The sequence below is a fragment of the Pezoporus wallicus genome, unplaced genomic scaffold (genome assembly GCF_028554395.1).
Source record: "Pezoporus wallicus isolate ANWC-B61680 ecotype Strahan unplaced genomic scaffold, APGP_CSIRO_Pwel_v1 contig_4722, whole genome shotgun sequence".
Lineage (NCBI taxonomy): Eukaryota > Metazoa > Chordata > Aves > Psittaciformes > Psittacidae > Pezoporus > Pezoporus wallicus.
Window position 1 is genome coordinate 1,195,780 of NW_026641840.1, and position 16,481 is coordinate 1,212,260.

The 16,481-nt window shown below is 42.8% G+C and overlaps 1 protein-coding gene across 2 annotated transcripts in view; it reads right to left on the reverse strand.

Annotated features, from left to right (window-relative positions):
• The window catches only part of CHCHD3 (coiled-coil-helix-coiled-coil-helix domain containing 3), a 163,158-nt gene that overhangs the window by 63,983 nt on the left and 82,694 nt on the right, over positions 1 to 16,481 (reverse strand). For both annotated transcript variants that reach the window (XM_057425612.1, XM_057425611.1), the window contains exon 5: positions 2,908 to 2,991. In XM_057425612.1, coding sequence (XP_057281595.1) covers positions 2,908 to 2,991 — 84 coding nt within the window. The remainder of the gene's footprint in view (positions 1 to 2,907; positions 2,992 to 16,481) is intronic.

A 16,481-nucleotide genomic window follows, 5' to 3' on the forward strand; every position in this document is an offset into this window, starting at 1 on the left:
AAAAGGTTTTTAGCACATAAACCAAATTTATGAACAGATATTGCCCTGGAGAATAGAACTGTTTATGTTTTAGCATCCCAGCTGTCAGTGGCGCACAGTTACTTGGGCCTGTATTAATCCCCTGAAAAGGCTGAGCATCTTCACTGAAATAGTTTATAATTGACAGCCTTCATCTGGCGCTGAATATGGAGAATAATTCTCTCCATAAGGAGCACACTGTGCTGACACTAATCTGTTCTGTTGTCATCTCCCTTTATTATCAACGTCTGCATTGTTTTTTTTCCAGCAGCACTGAAGAACACAAATAGGAAGCGTCTAATTGAAAAAGGTAAGTAATCAAAAAGCCAATTAATCATCCAGATGAGCTCTGACACTCCATGATGCAACAGACAGAAATACCGCATACAGAACTCGAGTACCTTTAAAGTGTGCTTATTTGATGTAAGAATCATCTGAGAATGTCATTAGCATTCCCTGTCACAGGTGACAGACTCGTACTGCACATTTCTTCACCCCGGTGTTACTTCTCTACTCTCCACTTACTCCATGCTCCCATCCTGCCTCCCGTTCCCATCTTTTCCCTGCTCAACAACTCATAGGCTGACTCCCACTGAAATCAGGACAAGTTCAGGAGGTTATTGTTATTAGGCTCTGTAATTTCCAGCACGTTAAACCTTTCCAGAGCTTTTCTTCCTAAAGCTCTATTTCTATCCAAATGCTCAAAAAGCACCAACACAGCATCTCACAAATGACCTTAGTAATGGCTGCAGGCCCAGCAGCAGTGAAGCTGGGATTGCAGGAGACACGACCCCTCCGCTTTTGCAAGTTTTCATTCTATAATCTCCCCATCTCTGAAAAGTTCAAAGTTAGATTTGGAGCACAGAGTTCACCTCCTTTTAAAGCTCAAACAACTCTTTCTTAGCGTAGAAGAGATATGCACATGTACTCCAAAACCAAACCGGATGACAACTTGGCAAAGCGAAGGTTTCTTAGCTTACAAATAAAGTCAGAATGAGAAGACAAATGTTAGTATTATGAAAGCTCCCGTCTGAAAACAGACCAAACATCACCCATGGCAGAAGACACTCAGCTCCAATCTGCCTGCTGCAATCCTGGAGACTTCCAAGTCCAAGAAGAAAAACCAAGAGATGGCAGAGTTCCTCTATTCCACACTACTTGGGGGGAGGATGATGCTTCAGTAGTACTCAATACAGTTGTTTAAATTTAAAGCCCATTATCTCACTTGCACACAACAAGGATATATTGACACACATGTAAAAACATGATTCCACATTGCAAGTCTTCCCTTACTAAGGGCAACCAAAGACACTGTATCAGTGACCTACTTCAACATTAAAAATAGCTATGAATACAATCTTATTTAGTGCATAGCACCTTAAAAAGGTAAAAGAGAAGCTTTCAAATCAAGAATCAGAGCTTATCACACACCCTGCACTATGAATGACTGCCCAGAGAAGCTGTGGCTGCCCCATCCCTGGCAGTGTTCAAGGCCAGGTTGGACACAGGGGCTTGGAGCAAGCTGCTCTGGTGGAAGGTGTCCCTGCCTGCGGCAGGGGGTTGGAACTGGATGAGCTTTAAGGTCCCTTCCAGTACAAACCAGGCTGGGATTCTATGATTCTATGAATTACTCCACTGTAACTATAAAATGGAGGGCTGATAACTGATATCAGAGGTACAAACACCCCATAAGAAGCTACTCTGGATGAGATACTGAAGATGCTTTTTCCTCGAACACTAGCAAGTTATTTGGGAATAAAGGAAGGCATTCTGTAGAGGGGTTTTTGTGAAGGATCTTCATTTTAACTGCTTAAATAATGCACCATTTTAGAATCATTAAACTAATTTAATCTCATCCTTTCAAACTGTTTTTCATTGCCAAGAACATGGACTTCATTAATGTCATCTTCAAAAAGGTAGGACAAAACACGGAGACAGTATCTGATATGCCCTCTGTTTAAAATATTCATTAAGACTAATTATACACACTGATAATTCATGCAACATGCTCTTCTTCCTAATCCATAAAAACAAGGGCTTTTCTTCTATCCTACTAAATTGCATAAATGAATATAGATCTTGTTAATACTGTTTTCAAAACTAACTAGAAAGGAAATTCATATTAATCAACAATAGGTAGGCTCAGGATGAAGGCAGAGGGGTACAGGAAGAAAATGGATTCAGGCTGAAGATTACAACCAACCTGGGATCTGGAAAGTGATGACAGCAGTAATTATTTGACATTAACAACCTATAAAATAATACCCTATAAAGAATAAGAATGCTAAGAGCAATATGTTAAAATACTGTAAGCATGGCACACAGCTTATCAAGCTGTTTTGTTCAGTTTTGAGTCTATGGGAAAAAAAAAAGGCTTTTTAAAGCCTTTTAAAAAAAGCATAGAAGTGCTTTTTAAATGTGGCATAAACAACTTCAAACTTTTCAACTCATTTAAGCTCTACATGAACTGGTGGCTTTGGGAGGAACCACTCCAACCAACGAGAACAACTGGATTTCAATGACAAATCAGTGTCTTATCTCCACACCTCACAGGTAATTTTAAGACTACTTGGTGATACTCACTTACACTGGCTCTTCATCAGTGCTACTACAAAAGTTACCTTGTTCGGATCATGTCTCTGTATGCAATTACTAGGACAGATAAAATCACACTGCAAAAGCGAGAACTTAGTGAAGCAAACAATATTCCCATCTTTAAATCTTATCAAGCCAGAAGCAGTAGCAGTCCATACAGAAACAAACCCCTCTGGCACAGCTTTAAGCTTGATCTCCTTAGAAAAGTCATCTTGTTTAACAGTAAAACATAACCAGAAAGTCAGCAGCAGAAAGGAACAGAAAACTCTTCATTAAAAGGGAGAAGAGGCTCACCCTTTCCTCCAGTCGAGCCAGCTGCTCTTTGTAGTAGGCATCGTGCTTCTTCAGTTCTCTGTCCTTCTCTTCCAGCTGCCTGGCCTAAAAAAAGAAAGAGAACCATAAAGCTGGATCAAGAAAGAGCCTCACTTGCAAAGCAAAACATCCACTATAAATTGTACCAGTAAGGAATGTAAGAACGATTGAGAACTGCAGTCTATTAGCTTTTGCCAAGCGGTACATTAATCAGATGATGATTGCTGCATTGAAAATGGAGAGAGATTGTCTATTGTACTGGGCTTTCTCCTTCCCCTCCACAGCTGTGCCACAGTTTGTCCAAATGCAGTTGGAAATGTCACGAAGACGGAACCAAGCACACTCATGCTGAGATGAGTATTTGGGTTTGGATTGGAATTAACTTTGCAGATCCCTCCTGAACTTGGGGAAACTTCCTCAAGCTACTGAAAACAAAGATATGTAGAGCTTGAATATTTAACTTGATTTGGTAAAGCTACAAGTGGGCATTTTTGACTTGAGAAAAGCTGAACTTGCATCCACCTATTTCTAAGCAGCGGTTATAAAGATTTTCTTTGTTGTAGCTGTTTTGCCTTTAAACCCCCAACTCTGGAATGCATTTAGCATGTGCTTAATTCTAAACACATAAATCTTTGGGAAGAAGCAAATGCCTATATATTGGCAAAAGCAGATCTAAAACATACATCTGAAACGCTGATGTCCTCTTGAAACAGCAATCCTGCCTCTGGTCGCTCCTAGATCAGCTGAAGTACCTGACTAAGCAAGTTCAAACCCTTTACTGTAGGATCATCCCCATGTGGGCCTACAAGAATGCTGGAGAGGGACTCATAATCAGGGATGGTAGCATAGGACAAGGGGTGATGGGTTCAAAGTGAAACAGGGGAAGTTCAGGCTGGAGATAAGGCAGAAGCTCTTCCCTGTGAGGGTGCTGAGGTGCTGGCACAGGGTGCCCAGAGAAGTGGTGAATGCTTCATCCCTGGCAGCGTTCAAGGCCAGGATGGACAGAGCCTTGGGTGACGTGGCTGAGTGTGAAGTGTCCCTGCCCATGGCTGCGGGCTGGAAATGGATGATCTTAAGGTCCTTTCCAACCCTAACCATTCTATGATTCTATATCCAGTAACTTAAAATAACACAGAATAATTCTGAACATTTATCTTTTGAATACTAATATGAGCATTCATTTAAGAGATATTACCTGTAGCAGTACCGAGCAAGCTGACAGCTTTTTGGCTTTTCATCTGTAGTATCTACCAATATGTACTATTAAGGGGACTCATTAAGTACCAAGAAACACATTCAAAGAGCGCACATGCCCACAGAATACATACAAAGCTCTGAGTCGTCCAGAGAAAATACTAGCCAAGTGTTTTTTAACAAGCTATGGAGGATTTAATGGTTAAATCATCAGCACAAATTCACTGCAGGCTTGGAATGTTTTAATAATAAACTACCTTAGTGACTAATAATTAAACTATCAGTGGTCATTACCACAACTGCCTGTTCAATAGTAGTCATTTACCTCTAACGTATTATCTTCACACAGATACTGAGACTACAAAGCCAACTTCCTGTTTTAGCAGCATCAAAGGAGGAGATCCTGTCCCACTTGCAGCACTGTGTGCAGTTCCAGTGTCATCAGCATAAGAAGGACATGGAGCTGTTGGAGCAAGTCCAGAGGAGGCCCCAAGGATGAGCAGGGGCTGGAGCACTTCCCTTATGGAGACAGGCTGAAAACATTGGGGCTGTTGAGCCTGGGGAAGAGAAGCTGCGTGGAGACCTCAGAGCAACTTCCAGTGTCTGAAGGGGGCTCCCAGTCTTCATCAGGGACTGGAGTGATAGGACAAGGGGTGATGGGTTCAAAGTGAAACAGGGGAAGTTCAGATTAGATATGACTAAGTTGCTTAGTGTGAGGGTGGTGAGGCCCTGGTACAGGTTGCCCAAAGAAGTGGTAAATGCTCCATCCCTGGCAGTGTTCAAGGCCAGGCCGGACAGAGCCTTGGATAACATGGTCTAGTGTGTGATGTCCCTGCCCACGGCAGGGGGTTGGAACTGGATGATCTTAAGGTCCATTCCAACCAAAACCATTCTATGATTCTGTGATGTAAAATGCTAAACTGTTGTGCTTTTGCTACTACAGATCCAGACTGTAGAAGCACATCAGAAATATTACACAATGTACTGTGCTGTACTTCCAGAGATACAAGACTTGATTCTCTTTGTCAAGATTAGGAGGTGGGCTTTGGTTTTGAAGGGGGTTTTGGTAAACAGCAAAGGAATAAAATGAAAACCGTGGATTTTTGGTTGTTCTTTGCTTTACTACTTACCTTTGCTTCTATATCCTGAAGCATGTAAAAAAAATAAATCAAAGTGTCCAATTAAATTTATTATATAATGGGGAATAGAAAGAATGGAAAACACATAATGCATCAAACATCTCTCTAACACAACACATTGCTGAAAACTACTTGGCAGTTGTTCTTTTTTAGCACAACTTCCCCCCTAATTCCAAAAAGCACAAAGCCAAGTTTTAATGCTACTTAGGTGAACCTTCTCCTCTGCCAACCACCCCATCTTCAGTATAGTGCAATGAAGCACATGCTACAGCTCTCTTCAGCACCATTTAAATGAGCCTTTATTCACTAATTACAGGTTTTTACAAAGCTGATTAAACTAAATGTTCTGCAGCCTAATACCACGCTTTGGATTGATCACGGTTTGGCTTCTTCTAGATAATCCCTGTATGACCTCCCAGAGCTGATGGTTACAGAAACAGCTGGAAAATCACTGCAGATCGTGCCTCCCCAAAACCATCCTCTCCCAAATAGCTAAAGCACTACTTCAGTGCACTGCCATAGTTACCCATACATGAATATTTGATGCTTAACCACTTCATGAGCCCCCAAATGTTTGCGAACTCAAGAATATTCCTTTTGTGCAAATGGAGTTAAATAGGGCAGGGACAAAGAAAATGTGCAATTAATGTTCCATAACACTCAAGAGAACTTGGTTAAGTTTTAGTTCTTACAATTCAATAGTGCTTCACATGATTCTACTGATGCCCTGAAACCAAGCAGCAAAACTGACTTTGAAAGCCAGTAAGACAGAATAAAACCCATGCAAGGGCATCACAACTTAACTCACTCGCCCTATTACTGGTGACTCACAAGAGTAGAAATCTTCAGGGTGTCTACACACAACAGATCAAGGGCACACTAATGATGGAGGAGATGAAACACATCCTCTTCCCCTGAGTCCAGCTGAGTTTGAATTCTTCTCATCTGTGTCCTGCTTCCTGACCAAATCATATCATAGAATGGTTTGTGTTGGAAGGGACCTTAAACCTCATCCAGTTGCAACCCCCTGCCACGGGCAGGGACACCTTCCACTAGAGCAGCTTGCTCCGAGCCCCTGTGTCCAACCTGGACTTGAACACTGCCAGCGATGGGGCAGTCACAGCTTCTCTGGGCACCCTGTGCCAGCGCCTCAGCACCCTCACAGGGAAGAGCTTCTGCCTAAGAGCTCATCTCAGTCTCCCCTCTGGCAGGTTAAAGCCATTCCCCTTGGCCTGGCCCTACAGGCCCTTGTCCATTCAAATAAGATAAATGGATTTGATTAACAGTGTCTGATCACTCAATTTACATATATAAAAGACAGTATGAGCAGGAGAATGCAAATAACACCCATCTGGTGTTAAGTGCCCTGGAAAGTTTGGTTTATTCTGGAAACTGTTAGCTTTTTGGGTTGATATTTGGGTTTGGTTGCCTGACCCCTAGGATATCTAGTGATCGAAACAGATGGACTAAAGATATGGAGGCCAAGAAGTGAATTATAGTCATGCTGCCTATTACCCTGATCCTATCAAAGCTTTTATACCACTGATAAAGTAGAAATATTAGATTATAAGAATACTAAATAATACATTTATCCAATGGTCTCATTCCCTATAGTGTGAAAGGAATTGGAAGATTTGGTAGACCAGTAAGAAATCCAGAAATCAAAAAGCTTCCATAGAGCTACAACCCTGGCATCTGTGCAGTAATGCAGCCACAGCAAAGTTCAAAAGATACAGTAAACAGAGGATGATTCATTTATACAGGAGACAATACAAAGATGCCAACGGGAGAGAATTCACTGCAGAAATAAAACCCTGTAAGGTAATAGCATATTTATGGGGCCACAGCAACATGAGCCCAGTGAATATCAATTAGCTGTAACAGAATAATTAACAGTAGCCATGTATTCAATTAGCTGAATGCTGCACTCGAGGTGTAAATGAGTTATTGGACCGGTTTCATTTCTTCTTCACAAAGTAACTCTACTAAACAAAGCGTCTGCTTGGGTGCTGTTTAGAAAAGAGCTTCCAAAAGTGACCTTTGAGAGGCAGCCCATCTTCCCATGAGTACCCAAAGTGAGAATCCCAACCCAGCTCACTGATGTGAAATACGGGTGCTTCAGAATCACTGGGATGTTGGGCTGAGGTCTAATGGCCAAGCTAGGGTTTCATTTTCAAAAGGAGTGTCTGGATTTAGGACAGCACTGGGATGAGTTTCCATCACCCCACAAGTGGGTGCCTGCCTCACACACTGCTGCAGGGACACTTGCAGAGCCGTGCCAAGCCAAACTCTTCTCATGCTGGATACAGCAGGTACACATGAGCTGATTATGAGCTGGCAGTGTGTCCTTGTGGCCAGGAGGGACAAGAGTATCCTGGGGTGCATCAGGAGGAGAGTGGCAGCAGGTCGAGGGAGGTGATCCTCACCCTCTACTCGGCCCTGGTGAGGCCACATCTGGAGCACTGTGTCCAGTTCTGGGCTCCCTGGGACAAGAGAGACAAGGAGCTGGTGGAGAGGCTCCAGTGGAGGTTACAGAAATGATCAGGGATCTGGAGCATCTTTCTTATGAGGAGAGATTGAGGGAGCTGGGCCTGGTTAGTCTAGAGAAGAGCAGACTGAGAGGGGATCTCATCAATGCACATCAGTATCTCAAAGGCAGGTGGGAGGAGGATGGCTCCAGACTCTTTTCAGTGGTGCCCAGTGACAGGAAGAGGAGCAACGGCCATAAACTAAAACACAATATGAGGAAGAGCTTCTATTACACTGAAGGTATCCGAGCGCTGGCACAGGCTGCCCAGGGGAGTTGTGAAGTCTCTCTGGAGACATTCAAAGCCCTCCTGGATACAACCCTGTGTGCCCTGCTCTGCGTGGCCCTGCCGTGGGAAGGGGTTGGACTGGATGCTGTGCAGAGGGTCCTTCCAACCCTAATGCTTCTGTGACTCATTTTGTCCTTTCTAAGGTAGAACAGCAAATAAGCAGCTGTCAGATAATGTATGTTAAAACATAAAGGATTCAGTTAGCCGGATACAGCAAGGTTTGAGGTGGGTGCAGTTTGCAATTGCTCTTCTTTAAGGAGCTGCAGGGTATAAACCATTATCAGGCAGTTTAGGAGAAGTTTGTAGGCAGGTTTCAAAACCAGCTCTTGAAGCACTTGTAAACCCAGGTTTACAGCTGCCGAGCTCTAAATCCATTAACATCCACCAAGTTTACAGCTGAACACCACTGATGCGGCTCCAGTTTGCATTTTGCTATCAGAAAAGACTAATTTGCTGCAAAATACAGTCTCCAGCCTTAGATTAAACTTATAAATCATTATCAGCCATCTGAAAGTGCCCTGCCTAGGTCTTGCCAAGCTGTGTCATGGTCATTTCCTCATCACCCCCCCCAAGAACATCACAGAACAATGAAAGGATGGATCTCCCAGGCTACATTTGAGGCTGTGAGCGAGGCCAGGCATCGGGTCCAGGGGCTGCAAGAGCATCCTGTCACAACGGGTTTACAAGACTAAAGGGGTTTTGCCAAATGAAATGCTAACTACAGCAACGAGGGCTTTTCTCATGGGAAAGGTCACATGAAATATCTCTCAGGCAGGCCTGTGTACTCTGAAGAAAAGGTTAATGGATTAACAGGCAAAAGAAGGTGGCAGAGGAGGGCTGGCCATCAGCAGTGCCAGCAGCACAGCCACTTCACAGGAGAACTGTGATGCACCGCTACTACAAGAGAGCACACCTCAAAAAGTGATCTTTCACCTTTTTCTACTGTATGCTTCACCCATTGTTCACTATGAGGGTACCCAAGGAAGCTGTGGCTGCCCCATCCCTGGCAGTGTTCAAGGCCAGGTTGGACACAGGGGCTTGGAGCAAGCTGCTCTAGTGGAAGGTGTCCCTGCCCGTGGCAGGGGTTGGAGCTGGATGAGCTTTAAGGTCCCTTCAACCCAAACCACTCCGGTTCTGTGATTCAGGTCATAAATAATAGTGAACCTTGCCAACAAACCTGTTAAGTTGTGCCTTTATAAGCCATATTAAAACTGCCTTTGCTAAGACCTTTGCTGGTCATTCTTTGAGCCACCTTAAACCACTCGCTTCACAACACACCATTCTGTTGCTGGAGATTGTACATTCATTTCCCCACTTGAGGTCTGCTGGATGAGTTTACCTATAGCTTCAAGCAGGGTGTGAATCCATAGGCTCCTTGACACTGACGCCACTCAGCTACAGACACTGACTGTCAGTTGTGAAGCAGTTATTCAGCATTTGATGTGCTGTAAATAGCTCTGCCCAGAAACCCTTTCGCAGTGGGATCCATTCACCCATCACACATAGCCCCACGCATTCATGTCTGCACACTGATAAAATCAGATTAAAATCGTTTCTTATTGTGTACCTTATTAAGGTCAGCAAAACTGCAATGTTCATTCACTGCCCATAGTGTCCCCAATAAATATCATCAATTTCTACATTCAGTATATGTTCAATTGAAGCATTTAAACTGCCAATCTTCTATTTCCACATATAAATACACGTCACTCTGAATGAGCACCAGGAGTAACTTATGGATATTCCTAGGAACATATGCTTCTCCCTTCCCCCTCTAATAATTCCCCTGTGAAGCTATTGCTATTCACAAAATCCCTCCTAACCACAGAAAATGGTCCAGACACATCACTTCAAAAACCCCTGTGTTCATTTCCACTTGCAAAGGTAGAGAATAGTTTGGAATTAGAAACAGCAGCAACAATAACGCATCATAAAATATATCCCTTGACAAGTGTAATTAAACCAAGCTTTTATAATTACTGCTACAGGACGGTGTCTAAAAATAATGAAGCCCTAAAAGAATGAGTAGTGCAGATAAAGATCACATGAGAGAAGGCTAATGGAGAGAGATTAAGAATTGAATTAATGACAAGTTAGGCTCCAGTCTGTACCGAACCTGTGACACTGAGCTTCATGTATTAACTCCAGTTATAGACCAAAGAAACAAAAAACAAATGTAGATTGTGTCAAACAAGAAAGTTATGGCTTCAATTTCCAATGTAAGCCAGAGGAATAATGCAACTGAAATCAAGAACTCATAGAATCCCAGACTGGTTTGGGTTGGAAGGGACCTTAAAGCTCATCCAGCTCCAACCCTTGCCACGGGCAGGGACACCTTCCACTACAGCAGGTTGCTCCAAGCCCCTGTGTCCAACCTGGCCTTGAACACTGCCAGGGATGGGGCAGCCACAGCTTCTCTGGGCACCCTGTGCCAGCGCCTCAGCACCCCCACGGGGAAGAGCTTCTGCCTAAGAGCTCAGCTCAGTCTCCCCTCTGGCAGGTTAAAGCCATTCCCCCTTGATATAATCACTTGATACGATCACATCATCACTTTAGGGGGATCCAGGTTTCTTCCACCCCCATTTATGTTATGATCCTATCCTCAAAACAAGGGGCAGAAAGATCAGAGAATTGTACCAACCTCCCCCAAAATGAGCAACATGAGCACTACAGAAAAGCTGCACTTAGAGCCAAACTTTGCTCCTCACGGGGTGAACCATCTGCTTTGTGCAATCTGAAATCAACAGATTCTGAAGATTTTAGTTTCTTGAAAAAAAAAAAATAAAAGAATTAAAATACACTCTTGCCTACCACATTATTAGCAAGATGCAGAAAAGCCTCATGTTCGCATGCAAGCATAGTTCAAAGTATAAAAGAGATGCTAAACAAATCTGTGTTGCATACATGCATGTCAAGGGGAATAAAAGGCAGGCATGACTTCTTTCCGAAAGCGTGTACATGCTTTCCATTTAACTAACACAGTCCAACAAGATCAAACGTTTTATAGACTATCTGTACTGCTGCCAGGTATTTGTAGCAATTCAAATAATGTCTATAACCATCTCTGACAGCGTCTGATGCTTCAGTCAGATGTCAAATATGTACAGTTTTGCACTAATCTTAAAGAAGCATAGACTGCTGTGTGCGAGCCAAAGTGGATGGCTTTATATAGAAATGGAGCAAGAGAAGTATTATCCTGTAAAAGTCAGGAAAAATAACTGCTGGTAAAGACTATGTTCAACTTCAGCTTTGTTGTTGTTCCATTATAAGTTATGAACGTTTCTGTTCTTTTTTATTGTGTTCAGAATTCATAGAACCCCAGACTGGTTTGGGTTGGAAGGGACCTTAAAGCTCCCCCAGTTCCAACCCCTGCCACGGGCAGGGACACCTTCCACTAGAGCAGCTTGCTCCAAGCCCCTGTGTCCAACCTGGCCTTGAACACTGCCAGGGATGGGGCAGCCACAGCTTCTCTGGGCACCCTGTGCCAGCGCCTCAGCACCCTCACAGGGAAGAGCTTCTGCCTAAGAGCTCATCTCAGTCTCCCCTCTGGCAGGTTAAAGCCATTCCCCTTGGCCTGGCCCTACAGACCCTTGTCCAAAGCCCCTCTCCAGCTTTCCTGGAGGCACTGGAGCTGCTCTAAGGTCTCCCCTTCAGGAGCCTTCTCTTTCCCAGGCTGACCCAGCCCAGCTCTCTAACAACAATGCCACAGAAGTATTATGGATTTCCTGGATGAAATGAACAACAGAAAGATAAATAAAACGTACTAGTAAGCACTGTGAGCTAATATGTGATGTACTTTAAAACAATGCATCACATAAACCAAAGGAGAACACTAGGAAATTCCACCCTTCCAGAAGGTGTTCTCACTCCAGTTCACCACCAAAGTCAAAAACCAAGTCAATGAGCAGAAACTTGCACCTCAGTTGCCTACCACCTAAATATTCAGAGCAGAGAAAAGCTTTCCATCTAAGAATCTTTATTCTTGCTTCGAGAATCTAGCAGCACTTGTCACTTTGATATTACATTATTACATTTCTAAAAGCCACAACTTAGTACTTCTGCCTTGTGAACTGAAGATTCAGTAGATGGGAGATAAGCAGCGAAATAATTATTATAGATGCTGCATTAATACAAGCAATGAAAACTCAACATCTCATTGAAGCCCACTTCAAAGTCAATCTCATCTGAAATCCTACAGAAAATTGACTGTATCCTGGGTTTATCAGAGTCTAGTGGCATCAGGGACCACGCGTTCTCCAGTTATTTTCCATTATATCCTGCTTCTTGTCTTAAATGATCAAAACTACATATGAATTGATATCATCTCCTTCCAACAGAAGCTGCATCGTTGGAACTGGCTGCTCAAGTCTGTTATCCTGGTAACCAATTTCCACTAAAGGCAAAAAAATTATGATGCCCAAGTAGGTAAATCCACCTCTGCATACAAAATAAGAACACATTTATTTCTTCTCAGCTATTCCAGTTATTGATTTCTGCTTAAGACGCAGAATTGAATCACCTGTAGCTACATCAGGTGTTTCTCAATGTGAAAGATACATTATGAACAGGACCCTGGATGTTTAAAAAAGCATTAACTTAAAAATATCTTTAAGACAATAGGCTGTCTTTTGGAAATTATATCTTATTAAACTGAGCTTTGTAGCAATAAATAAACCACCAAAACTCATTGATTCCGTCTCAAATAATGCAGCCATACTGCTTAGCACTATTCCAAAACAGAGAGTTCTTCCTACTTAGGTTGATAATACTGCTACTAGTAGGTGATTCATCAGGGACTACAGTGATAGGCCAAGGGGTGATGGGTTCAAAGTGAAACAGGGGAAGTTCAGGTTGGAGATAAGGCAGAAGCTCTTCCCTGTGAGGGTGCTGAGGAGCTGGCCCAGGGTGCCCAGAGAAGCTGTGGCTGCCCCATCCCTGGCAGTGTTCAAGGTCAGAACCTTGGGCAATATGGTCCAGTGTGAGGTGTCCCTGCTCATGGCAGGGGGTTGGAACTGGATGATCTTAAGGTCCTTTCCAACCCAAACCATTCTATGATTCTATGATTTAAGACAAAAGTTGTAACTGAGAAACAAGCTCATCTTTTAAATGGGGAATATGACTTCACAGTGAAATATTTAAGTCTTTAACCCCAGCATTGCCAAGGGAACATCAGTTTGGTCAGTGTGGGGAACACTACAGCTTTCACAAAAGATCTTTTGCCATCAAGACACATAAAAAGATCCACATGATAAAGAAAGCATTTATAGCTAATTGGTATGTCATCTATATCAAGGCTATACAGAATTTATCGCCGGTGAATAAGTAATTGCTTTTTATCTCTTTTTTACTCCTTGTAGTGTCTTAAAAACTCAATTCAAGCAAATAATAGGACAGTTACGCAGTTCTTCCCATTGTATCTCTAAAGTACTTCACCATGAGACCCCCATGTGATAAGAAAAGGTACTATACTTGATTAGATTACTAAATACAAACTAAGATGGAGCAAAGTTAGTAAGCAAAGCCTTGGGAAAGTGAGGGAAAACAGCAGGAAGGGGGATACAACACATTGAATGTTCCTTCTATTTTAATTAGCAATCTCCAATGCTAGTCTTTCAGAATGTGCTTTAAAGTTTCAGCAACTAATAGTGAAATAAACCCACAAGAGAATTACTGCCTTGAATAAAGTAGCTCTGGAAGGAGCGGGGATTGATTTATTTATTGATTACTGGTGAGCATCTCCCTTTTATATCATCCTATAGCACGTGTCATTGAATTTCTGTGTCCAACTTCCATTCACTGCACTTTTATTTCTCTTCTCATTTGATTGCAGAGTCTCTAGGGCAGAGCCTGGAACTCGCTACACATCTGTGCAGTGTTTAACGTAATTATACTTCAAGCTCTGCTGGCGTTCGTATTATTCTAACTGGAATAACTAATATTCGAAGCCCAGAGAATATATCTAAAATTGATGGGAAAAGCAAACTTCATACAAGAAGGAGACAAACGCTTCATTTTTGTAAAGACAACGCTGGAAAAACAGATGAAAATGATTATATTTTACTTTTTCAAATCTCTGCCCAGTTCAGATGGCATTTATTTGAGTGTGACAGTTATTCAGGACTAAGCAACTAAAAAACCCCAAACTTATAAATATCATAGGAGGCAGATAATGTATGTAAGAGAGGGTCCGACACTACATTTCTGTTCCTTCTTCTGACATCCTTGTTATGGAAATATGTTGACACAACATTTAGAGTGATTAACATAGCAGGGCACAGACAAAAATGTGGTTACAAAACCAACGGGAAAGAATAAGGCAGTTTTCTAATGGGATATTCAACAAATAATCCAATTCTATCTTATACAAGGGAAAATGCAAAGTGAATAATCATAAAACCCAATTAAATGCTCAAAGGTTTAATATTACTCGATAGAAATGGCCAAAAAATCCAACCAGAGAGGATTATGTGGTCAATGTCCAATATTTCAGGCAGTTTATGACTAAGATGATGACAGTTATGTGGAGAAAGAGATATGTTGATAGCAATAGGGAATTATTTTAATCATGATAAGCTGTTGGAGTTACAAGGCCTGGGCAGCCTGATGACAGCAAGGATGAATGGAAGATGATACAACATGGAAGCAAAAGCCTGCACCAGCCACGTGAAGCATCTATATTCTGATTGTAAAGCACCAGAAAAAAGACTTTTCCTGTAGGCAAGCCAACAAAAACTTGTCCTGTGTGTAAAAACAGCCAAATAAAAACACAGAGAGATTTCTGAAGGGGAAAAGAGAATCATAGCATCAACTGGGTTGGAAAAGCCCTTTAAGCTCATCCAGGCCAACCGTTCCCCAGCCCTGCCAAGGCCACCACTAACCCATGGCACTGAGGCCTCGTCTCCACGCTGTGTGAACACTTGCAGGGACGGTGACTGCAGCCCTGCCCTGGGCAGCCTGTTCCAATGCCTGAGCACCCTCTGGGGAAGGAATTGTTCCTCAGCTCCATCTAAACCTGCCCTGGTGCAGCTTGAGGCCGTTTCCTCTTGTCCCATCCCTTGTTCCTTGGGAGCAGAGCCCAGCCCCTCCTGGCTCCATCCTCCTCTCAGGCAGTTGGAGGCAGCGATCCGGTCCCCCGAGCCTTCTTTTCTCCAGATTAAACTCCCCCAGATCCCTCAGGCATCACACTGAGATCGTGTTATTTGACATAACCAAACCTCCAGATCCTCCCAGAGCCCTGGTCACTACAGCCCAAAACTTCAGAGAAGAAAGAAGCTGGGGATACCTAAAGACCAAACCCATCAGAAGTACTTTGTGTACATCCTAGATGTATACAACATAATTAAATGTTCAGAGGAGGTGAGTCAGGCTTCTCTTATTTACTCCTTCCCACAATACAAGACCGAGGAGATATTCAGTGAACAGTGAAATTGAAAAGCAACAAATTTGAAACCAATTAAATGCATAATTAACCTGCAGAACTCATTGCCAGGACTTATCAGAGGAGCCAATCGCTGAGCAAAACCCAGAAAAGGTGAGAGGTTTGTATGAACTCTGCAAACATCCACAGTTACACCTATAGGGTAGCAGAGCCTCTGGATTCCTTTGAGGACTGTATACCTCATCACCATGATAATAACTGGAAATATTGAAGTCTGTCATGCATGAGTTATAAGAGATTAAGGAGAAAACTTCATCCTTTTTGTAGCACCTGCATGGCCCCAAACCTACTTTGTTTCTTGTGGCATGTGACAAAACCCATTATTTGAGTCCAGAATTTGAGGCACTTGCAGTCAGCTGCTATGATGCTGCATCAACATAACCAAGAAAGACATAAAAGCCCTCATAAAGCCTTGCCAACTCTTTTCTTTCACAATCAAGATGACAATTCATAGAGGGATTGTACAGACCCATACAACAAGCTTTGGGAAGTCTTCTTGCAGAAGTGCCTCCCATCTCTGTGTTGGTAACAGCTAAACAGTGTAAGGAACTGATCTTAAACAAAACTCAAGGTGTAAAACAAAGTATCTAATCAGCAAGGGAAAAAATAGCTAACAAGTTCATTTCAATCCTGCTGAGACAGAAAGCAGAACGCCAAACTGGTTCAAATGACTTGTACAGAAGGAAAGATGCAGTCTCTCCACTCAGCGAATTTCCAACCATCAGCCTCATTGTTCTTAAGACAGAGAAATTCACACAGCACAAAGCACAATTTCCCAGCTTAAAGAAGAGAAAAAGTGCTGAGAAGCACACTGAAGACAATGACACTGAATCACAGATTGGCTTGGGTTGGAAAGGCTCATCCAGTTCCAACCCCTGCCACGGGCAGGGACACCTTCCACTAGAGCAGCTTGCTCCAAGCCCCTGTGTCCAGCCTGGCCTTGAACACTGCCAGGGATGGGGCAGCCAC